This window comes from Danaus plexippus (genome assembly GCF_018135715.1).
Source record: "Danaus plexippus chromosome 16 unlocalized genomic scaffold, MEX_DaPlex mxdp_31, whole genome shotgun sequence".
Taxonomy (NCBI): domain Eukaryota; kingdom Metazoa; phylum Arthropoda; class Insecta; order Lepidoptera; family Nymphalidae; genus Danaus; species Danaus plexippus.
This window is the reverse complement of record NW_026869852.1, coordinates 72,848-83,518: the sequence shown is the minus strand read 5'-3', so window position 1 is coordinate 83,518 and position 10,671 is coordinate 72,848. Positions and strand designations below refer to the sequence as shown.

The window sequence follows — 10,671 nt, the reverse complement described above, 5'->3', positions numbered from 1 at the left end:
CATTTGACATTAGAGAAGTTTACATTTTACAGAAAAGACTCAGGTTTGACAGTATGATGATAAGAAATTATAATTTTGAATATAAAATATTGGTTCCGCTATGTAGTATCATAAATGGCTGAAAATATAAAAAAATGTCACATATCATATTTAAGATTTAAATACATAATTTCTCATAAATATGGATTAAATGAAGAACAACTTGTATATTGTATATAATTCGCTTGGAAACATTGGACTTTTTCAATTTGGTCTTGTAAGATGCCAATCAAATGCCAAAAATCAATTAATGAATGCAACAGCACACCTATGTAGTTTTATGTGACAACATTTTTATTCACAATGTCAAACGTCAATGTTCAATAACTGACAATAAAATAGGCGCCAATCATTGCATTATTACAAAATTTAAATGACCTTTTTTCTTAAAATTATGAATAACGCATTAAGTAACAATAATACTTTTAATAAGCGTGAATAAAGTACAACTAGTATTGGTTAATAATTAATTTCAAGATGGATAATTCGCAAAGTTCTGAAATTTTCTCTGAAACTAGTGTTCACTTTCGCGATATTTCTACAGTATCCTTTTATCGTCTATAAATATTTTTTTTAATTTGTTAATTACAACATATACGTGCAAATATTTTAATATTTAGAATTTCTTTATCCTATATGTTTATCAGATTGATATTGAATCTTACGAAGCCCTCGTTTCAAAAATTAAGAAAGATGTAAAATATCAGATCGATGAAAAAAGTTTCAATAACTTCCCCTCTTTTCTAGATGAGTGTAGTAACTGTGTTTTTCAGGTAAATATCAAATTATTTTGTCGTATTTATTAGGTACCTTTTTTACTATTATACGCTTTTTGTATGTTCTAGGGTTTTCATATTATTACTTACTTACTCGAAGATTCTGCTTCATCTGTTGCTAAACTCTGTCTATATTTGGAAGAAACTGTGTTTATCCTCCAAATAGTATCAAATTTAATTAAAACCATAATAGAATCAATCGCTATGACCTGTTGTGCCATGAGAACATTTTCAACAACAACTGGAAATATTATACTTTCAGTTTTCTCTCATTGTAAAGAAAGGTAAATATAAAGATTTAATTCTTCCTCACACTAAAATAAATATCGTACTTAATGTATTGCTTTGAATGTCTCTATAGAATCGTTGATGTTTTTCAAGTCTTTAATATAAAAATTATTTTTAGCGAGTGTATATATGGAAATCATATAAGAATGTTTGAGAAGCAGTTGAAGGATTTATTTAGAAACTGTCATGAACTACAATTAACATATCTAATGACTTTGGAGAAACATTTCATATTTGATATGACTGAAAAGGACGAACATGATATTTTTATAGAGAGTAGGTTTTATATACTTCACATCTTATAAACAAATTAATCAAATACTTTGTTCAGATTAAACTATTTCTTTATTTTTATGTCCAATTATAAACATTGTGGCCACTAGAAAAAATTATTACTTTTTTTATTTAGCTTTGAATATCAATCTGAAGATAGGTGAGTTAGTTCAGGCGTTGGATGTTAAAACAATGGCCGAACAGTGGAAAGCCTACACAATGATTTGTGAGAAATATTCAAATTTCCTATCAGATGGAGATATTTATACCAAAAGCACTAAAGTCTTAGTGGACATTGTCAGGAATAATATAAAAACCGCAGTCGAGGTAACATTTACTATTATATGCTTTGTTCCCTTCCTCAATGTATGTAGCTATGTCACATTTTATTTGCCACTGTAGTCTTGCCATTATTTATCATTAACTTAGCATGAAAAATTTATTCAATGCCATTAATGACTTGATTGACTTTATATAATTTAAAGTTATTGTTTTTAGGCGAACGAAGACAAAGTAGTAATAAGATCACTGAAAGTTGCAAGTTTTTCACTTAAAATACTATTGAGGATATGTAAAATTTTTAAAGGTACATCAAGGAATAACTATGAAGATATTGTTGATGTACTCCAGGAAATACTTCTGTGAGCTAAATATTGATAAGAAATTCAAATAATATCTCAGAGTTTTTGTTAATATTGCCTTATTTCAGGTACAACAGCAACTATTACGCACTTAATGATAAGATTAGATCTGAAGTTTTAAATGTTATACAGACACATTTAATAGCACCATCTCAGGCGATTATCACATCACTGGTTACAGAAGAATATTTTATTAAAGTGAGATTTAAGACTAATGCTTATTTTTAGTTGTTACTAATAGTTGTGATTTAATAGTTAATGTATTTTTAATTTGACAGTATGTAAATTCAATACAATTCAAAAATATGGAGGACTTGAAAATCTTAAAATACATTCTACTGGTCACAGAAATAATGAACGCTGCGCCAACACAAACAAATACAAGTGAAACTAGTTTGAACATGATCAAAAATATCATCTCAATTCTACCTCAATGTGAGTATTATATGTTTATGATGATAATTACATTGAATAAAAATAATATTTAAGGCGGTAGAGCCTAGCTGTGGTCAAATTACTGCAGCTCGAACATGGGCTGGTTTGACCAGGGAAGTACCGCCCTCTCACAGAAGGCGTGAAGCAGTCTTTAATGGCTGCGTTTCGTCCGATGAGAGCCGGTTGCCACTTTTTTCCCACCCTTTCCTCTCCCTCTTCCTCAAATAAGAGCGGCTACGCATCCGCAAAATAGATATCCATGGCCGACGGTACTACCTCCATCAGGTAGGCCGTCTGCTCGTTTGCCCCCTTTTTCATAAAAAAATAATATTTTTTTTCTTACAGGTCACAAATATTTAAATATGGGCTTAGAGTTTTCATATAAAAATAATGAGAAAATGCATGGCCTCTTTGAACATTTGTTGATAAATTCTTTAAAAAGCTCGTATTGTTTTAATTCTCAATGCTATGTGCATTTGGAAAAAATGTTAATAGAAGTTATACTGGCCACGGATTGTGTGAGTGCTGTGTTCTGCTCCAATTTGTGGGTTTTATTGTGCAGGTATGATATTATTGTAATGTTGTATATATATTAATAAAATATTAAGCAAATCTTTATACTTATATGATAAATGTGTTTATGAGGATGGATAAATGATTGTTGCTACTTCACTCAAAAATGGATTTAAAATGATTTTGGTAATAGATATATATTTTAAGTTATAGTAATATGCATCAGATATGCAGACAAAGTTAGGAAAAATGACTAGTATGTTATTAGTTATTAATTATTTATATATGGCAAAATTTTATAGATCTGGAAGCAGTCAACTTCAATTAAATACATTACTAGGCCTCATACAATTATATCACAAGCTCCAAGGAAATACAGTATTTTCATTCTCACCACAAAGCACTAATTTAGCTTGTACTATAGAAAATTTATTTAAGATTCTACACTATAATGAAAAACTTCAAATTTATAAGCGTTATAGTATATACGATGAAAAAAGTTACGATCTCTGGGCCGTACTGAAAATAAGAAATTTACCAGAAAATCTACAAATGTCAGCAAGGAAAGTTGTGATACAGAAAATAGTGAATATGACTGAAATACACAGTGAACATTTACAAACGGAGCAAATAAATGACTTGGTATGAATATTTTAATTAATATTATAATGTGAAGGAAATTGTTATTTTAATATAAATTTTTTTGTTGGTTTTAGATAAAGATTATGAAAGTGGCATCAACATGTGAATTCTTAGAATGTGATTCAAGAGTTGAAAATGTTTTAGTTGTGTCATGGTGTAAAGTCTGCCCAAAAACGAACAACATAAAACTGGAAAAGTATCTCGATGTGGGATCTCTCTTGTATTTTAGATTTTTAACAGCCTTAGTGTCTTTGACTGAATCCTATCATGAGAGATTTTCTGATAAATCTCACATATTGAAGGTAGAATAATTATTTTAATGTTTAGGAATGTAATTTATGATTGCCGTCGTTACGTAAGAAATGTTTTGTGTCCACAGATAGTACGCGTGATAACTGATTTGTTGATGATAGGGAATATTGAGACGATAACAGCCCTGTGCAGATTGTTTTGCAAGCTGGTCGCTGGACAAGGAAGAAGTCAATATGATATTATTTTACATACATTTAAGTATTTATTTGAGAGCGATGTCAAACAATATGTTTATTCAGTCATCACATCGAATGGGGATTTTGATAACTTCTTCACACGGATGTTCCATAAGGAAAAAGCGCTGCAAGAAGCATGTAGTGATATCAAGAAAATTAAATCAATACATCGTAATAATTACGACTGGCAACAGAAACTACGATCTGTATCAGAATACAGATATACACACAAATGTATTCAAAGTACCGATGTAGCAAAAATTACAACAAAAACAAGTGAATGTGATTTCGGTTCAGAAGATTTCGAAATGTCCTCCGACAACGAGAATGATCATAGAGTGAACAAGAAAGCTAAGATGGATCCCAATATTGGTAATATTTTGGAAAGGTTGGAATCTGACGTGTCGCAGTTGTGCCAAGTTAAGGAGAACATATTGAACGAACAGCACAAGACAAGGATAAGAAGCGTTTGGGAAAAGTTAGGCAATTTAACATGACCTGTCGCACTGGTTATAAATAAAACAATTCGTAAATCACATTTATATTTATTGTTGTGTTAAAAAAAAAATTTTTTTACAAATAAGTGAAATATAGTTATCATAACCATTCGCCACTGACATTACACTACCAATAGCCGGCCGACTGTCATTTTATATATAAAAAAATGGATATGAAAGGTAAATTAATTAAATATTAGAGCAATTAGTAGTGTAATACCAGCCGGGGGGAACTTAAAATAGTTTTTAATTGATACTCGGAGGTAATAAGACCTTACTCATTGAACAGTATCAAGTGACGTCAGTCGCTTCACGTTTTCACTGACAGTTCGTACGTACACCGCGGCCGTACGGCAGTCGCTACTTGAAGACCGTACGTGTGACAACACAGCGACAATTGATTAACATATATCTAACACTCGTTCTCTTCGTATGCTAACCTAATTCTGATCGGAATAATTTTCAAAGTAATTGTGATGGCGCCATTGTATACTTCATATACTTAGAATTGGCTAACTAAATAAAATACGGATACATTTCATTTCCATAAGATAGCAAAAAACTTAGCCGCTGCAAAAGCAAAAGCCTCAAGCACTTTATACAGCTATAACTTAACACTTAAAAATAAATTATATATAAAATAAAAAAGGATACGGAGTAAATAGTCATTTTGGGATAAGGTTGGGTCAGAAAGTATGAGCTTAAATTAGTATGAAGATGATATTACGTAACTATGTGGTCGACGTTCGATATTCACTATTTAATTTGCTCTATTCACATTGCAATACCAAAATATAAAGAAGTCGAGTAGGGACAAAGATATCTTATATGTAAAATCTTTTTATCTATAAACTAAGTGTATTAAACATTTTTAGAATTAAATCTAGAACGTTTCTTTAAATTTAAATTTTCTATTTCGATTCCGTTTAAAGGTGAGAGGACAACGAATTTTGTGACATCGAAACGTAGATATCAGAGGCGCCTCAAAGAATTCATTTAGAACTAGAAATTTGTGCGCCGTCAATATTAGTCATTTAAAATCGCGCTAGTCAGATACTAATACATTACTACATATCGCGATCTGTTTGGAATGGTTGTGTAAGCGGACTTCAAGTCATCGGCAGTACTCGGTTTCTGTTTCATTAGTAACAATCTAATATCACTCTTAAAGCGAACTACATTCGGTACTATTTACATTGAGTGCGACGAAATTCACATAACAAACATCTGATTGGTTGCAGTGATATAAAAAACAACATTGCATTTAATTGTTCTGAGGATGAAACGGTTTTCCAGGAATCACGAGGTCCCCGACGTTACGGAAAGCATCGGGTCTAAAATATAATAAATATTGCACATTTACATACAGACGTGCACTTGTAACGGATGAGTAGACAGACGTCGTTATTATAACCCGACGGATAAATACGAATTAAATCTAAGCGAATAGGATACAAAACCTACGTTATATTCAAAAATATTTATTTCTTAGGCCAATTAAGTCCTATTTTATAATTATTTAGTTAAAATGTTTTTTTTTTTCATTCCGTTATTCTGATTTATTATCGTAGGTTATTTGTGGCGATATTAAATTTTCACTTAAATTAAGTCTTGGCACAAATTAAATATCAATCAAGCTTCAGTATTGCTACACAATACTTAAACTAAATGGTTACGATAAATAAGTAAGAAACTCCCCGAACGCATTTCACACAAATAAAAGATTAAAACGCGTCAAAGTTCAAACGAGACACGTCCGCGTATTCGGAATCTAAGTAGCTTTATAAATTACATAAATAAGTTCCCTAACACTAAAATACCCTCAGAACAGTTAATAACGTATTCATATATATAAAAAAAATATTCAGTTCTTTAATAGGATTTTTGGCATCACCATTATCGTTATATACACAGATCATGTCACACGAAATTGAGGATACCTAATCCGATGTCTCCAACATAAATCTCACGTCATGCTATCGCATGCATATTCCCTGCCGAACTTAAATTTCCTCCTGATCACGCACACGTGGCCGGCCCCCAACAATTACCCCCACCACAGCACAGCAGCGCCCCCCGAAACTAAGTGTAACTAATTCAAGCATCACACAGCCCCTAACGAATTTTTTTCATACATAATTATATTGTGAACGTTCTAATTAATTTCTTTATAATCTAAGAAGCTGTACGTTAAACCGTCGTCTCGTCACACAAAGGTATCGCGTTCAGAACGTACATCGACTTATTAGTTATAGAAATGTTATATAACCTATCGTACGCTAAATACATTTAGAAAACATTGTAGGCAGTCTAACTAAACTTACTGTCGATAGGAGGGCAATGAACCTGTGTACGGCGTCGGACGACATCCAATGTATGTAAAGTTAATAAACATTAATAATACGAAGCAACGACAAGCAAAAAACTTGAACATTCAGAGAGTAATACTAGTACGTATTAATTACTGATGGTGGGTCCGTTGAGAAGACAGCTTCATCACCCTCTACACGGATCAATCGTAACTAACTTATACGCTACAACATTGGGGTAAGGAGTCACGTCCCTTTACAAGATTTGCATCATCATAATACATTCGTACGTCGCACAGTCGAGACATTGATCTTAGACATGTTACATAAGATTGAGCATACATCGCAAAGACTTTGAGTGATTCGTAGACATTATAATATAATGTGCTTCATGATATAATGTTAAAAGTATCACGACAATTGAATGTAGCGACAAAGGCTTGTGAGAGATGTTGTATGATGTGGGAGAGGTGTGTATGTGTGTGTTTGTTTGTTTGTTTGTGTGTGAGGGGTGCTGGTACGTCGCGGATGGTTTAGGGCGCGCGGTAGAGTGTGTTGTGTCTGTGGCACAGCTGACCCAGTGTCGCAGCGTGCGGTAGCTGCACGTGCGGCACGTGTCCGTGCTGCACATGTCCATGCTGCATATGCTGCACGTGTCCATGCTGCACGTGCGCATGGTGGTGCACGTGCGGGTGCATCGCGTGGTGCACCTGCAGGTGCTGCATGGATGTGCTCGTGTGTAACATCTGCAGCTCCGGCGGCATGTGATATAGGCCAGGGGTCTGCAACGGAATAATTGTAATAAATATATATCTTAGTTCTTTTATATGTCAGTGACAACTAATAACAGCACCGTCTCTACTGTGTACTGAACACTAAGCGACATAATTTCCATACATGATGTTCGTGCGCGCGTCGGTGTGTCGGCAGGGAGGGCCGGGCTCAGTAGGCGGAGGCCTCCTTGTACTCCGAGTTCTCCATGGTGAAAAAGTCCTCCAGCTTCCACTGCAGCGTCTCGAAGGTCGGTCTCTTGAGGGCGTCCTTGTGCCAGCACTCCAGCATGATGTCGTAGAGTGGCGCCGGGCAGGACGGCGGGCAGGGCATGCGGTACCCGTGCTCCACTTGGTGGAGGACCTCCGCGTTTGACATACCTGACAATTATAAATACAATTATTATATATAATTGTTATATTTGAATAGAAAAACTAAAATAAAAATAAGTGACTATTGTTAAGTAATTTTTTTTTAAGAAGTCGTGGTGGCCTGGAGGTTAAAGGCTCGCGTCTCATACGTGAGGGCGCGGATTCGAAACCTGGCAAGTACCAATGTGATCTTTTCCGAGTCATATGTACTTTCTAGGAGTATTTAGACACCATTGACGGACGGTGAAGGAACACATAGTGAGGAAACCTGGTCTTATAATCTAAAATTTTAAGATTGAAATCGCAAAACCCTTCTTGAGCAAGCGTGGTGATTAATGCTCTAACCTTCTCCATGCGAGAAGAGGCTTTTGCTCAGCTGTGGGCTCCGATAGGCTGATGATGATTATGATGACGAATTTTTTAAAAAATTATATCTATGCACATTGTTGGGGACGATGTGAACTAAACTATTGTCAGTATATTTTTTTTGTAGGCGTTGTTATGCATGCATCCCAGAATAGAATAATATTTGCCAAACAGTTCAATACTGTAAGCAAAATAATTTTATTTCAATAGACATCATCGTATTTTTTATAAGGTCAGAGAAGGCTAAGTCTGACGCTATTGTATTTTTCCTTTAGGATCAAATTAAGTTTTATCTGGTACTATATGACAACAAAAAGCAGACGGTTTTGAGTTATACCAAAATGAATATGCGCACGTAACAGCTTTAACTCAAGCATAGAAATGAACAACTACATATTATACAAAATTCTCTATTTGGTTGGACGATGTTAAATCGTGGCAAAGATTAATCATATATTTATGAAGCTATTTTAAATAGAAACTTTATCCCAGCAATCAGCTAACAAATAACTACCGAAGACGTCAATGCAAACTAACATCGTTTATCCCTACTTTATTTACATTAAATTGTGACTTATATTTATTGTGCAACATGTATCAATATTAATTGTTTGATTATACATTCCGTGACGTACTCTCAACAGTTATAATCCCAATAAGTATGTAATACAATAAATAAACAAAATCTATCTATACTAACATTGTAATGCTGTTGCGTTTTTTTGGTTCAGTCGATTACGCTAATTTTAGGAGTGACTGGTTCTGTTAGATGTAGGCTCTACATCACAACGATATGATCGACTGGGCAGAGAATATCGACGGCAAAATGTTGCATAAACGAGAGTATTCTAATATATCGGTTTTTAAAATTTCTTTGATAAAAACACAAAACAACAAAAAAAAATATACAATCCGTTACTTTTCTCGAAACGTTCTAATATTGTACTGTTAATAGTACGACATATCCGAAGCAGTTTTCTAAAAATTAATAATATTTTTAACTACGCCAACCAAGTCTCGTGTCAGATGTCACAAGCTAATAGCTACGTACCTGGATATGGTATTCTTCCGTAGGTGACGAGCTCGGTGAGAAGAATACCAAAGGACCATACATCAGATTTGATGGAGAATTTGCTGTAGTTGGCCGCTTCCGGCGCTGTCCATTTAATTGGGAACCTAGCTCCAACCCGAGCTTCATATTCGTCCTCCTTTAAAAAAAATATAGAATATTATGTACCTTATCGTAAATCTATTGTAATTTCAAAGACACAACATAAGTGTTATAATATGTAAGGCCCATGGACTATATTTTATTAATGCAATTTTTGTCCATGTCATAAAAATATCATAATATTGTATAAAGAATAAAACAAATGCATAATATTAGAAGTTCAATTCGTTATGAAGTAAAAAAAATAAAACGTGTTTTCGGTCCGCTCGATCCAATATTTATCTAGAGACGAAGAGCTCGTAAACAAACCGTTACATTACGTCAAGTTTATTTACAGGAAATATAAAAATGATCTGTTACAATGTAATAAAATACGATTCTTTTATAGATATAATACACAGACAACCGCAATGACAGACTCAAATTATAACATTTGCTTTAAAATATAAATTATAGTACACTGATTATAAATTAAAGGCATTATTGAAACTTACAAAGAAAGATGAAAATGTGTCTATCTTAATTAAGAAGACAATATAGAAAGATATTTCGTCTCGTGTGTGAGTAAATAAATTACCTTTAACTGTCCCTGATCTTCGTGTACAATTGTTTATGTAGACAAAAGGCAGAAACGCTCAAAGATTCCAAATGGCTCAGTTTTATTTAAAATTCAGAAGATTCTTTTTTATTGCCTTATTAATGATTTTACTATTAATTAATCAGGGACAACAGTTTGCACATACAAGTTCAACATTAACAACAGTGGATTCGAAATAATATATAAGTTACAACTTTGTAAGAGCTCTTGTGGTATCTATTAACGGCTCTTAATATTGCGGTGTGGGGTTTTGCCACCCAGTGTGATTAACCTCAAAGTGAAATGAGTTAGGACGTTGACTACTCACAAACAGTTTTCTTAACTATTATATTGAATATTGAACTGATTTTACGCGGTCATTCTAATGTGATCTCGAGTCAGCTAACAATGGACCAATTAAAGCGATTATCTTTTTCTAGTCTCAGAAAAATAATAAAAAAAAAATTGTTTTTATACTTTATTTATCGTAAAAAATCTAGATTACGGACAGGTT

At 33.4% G+C, this 10,671-nt stretch overlaps 2 protein-coding genes across 4 annotated transcripts in view; one reads left to right on the top strand and one right to left on the bottom strand.

Moving 5' to 3' along the window:
- The first annotated feature begins 113 nt into the window (after nucleotides 1–113).
- LOC116772135 (uncharacterized) lies at nucleotides 114–4,631 on the top strand. The gene is made up of 12 exons (XM_032664185.2): nucleotides 114–582; nucleotides 687–812; nucleotides 885–1,099; nucleotides 1,222–1,379; nucleotides 1,513–1,703; nucleotides 1,875–2,017; nucleotides 2,086–2,215; nucleotides 2,296–2,452; nucleotides 2,798–3,014; nucleotides 3,268–3,607; nucleotides 3,682–3,909; nucleotides 3,987–4,631. The coding sequence occupies exons 1-12, from the start codon at nucleotides 517–519 to the stop codon at nucleotides 4,590–4,592; spliced, it is 2,577 nt and encodes an 858-aa protein (XP_032520076.2). The 5' UTR covers nucleotides 114–516; the 3' UTR covers nucleotides 4,593–4,631.
- LOC116772134 (tyrosine-protein kinase Src42A) overlaps nucleotides 4,625–10,671 on the bottom strand; it is a 45,574-nt gene continuing 39,527 nt past the window's right edge. For all 3 annotated transcript variants that reach the window (XM_061528265.1, XM_032664184.2, XM_032664183.2), the window contains 3 exons: nucleotides 9,461–9,617; nucleotides 7,799–8,052; nucleotides 4,625–7,683 (listed from right to left, as the gene is read on the bottom strand). In XM_061528265.1, coding sequence (XP_061384249.1) covers nucleotides 7,844–8,052; nucleotides 9,461–9,617 — 366 coding nt within the window. In that variant the 3' untranslated portion in view covers nucleotides 4,625–7,683; nucleotides 7,799–7,843. The remainder of the gene's footprint in view (nucleotides 7,684–7,798; nucleotides 8,053–9,460; nucleotides 9,618–10,671) is intronic.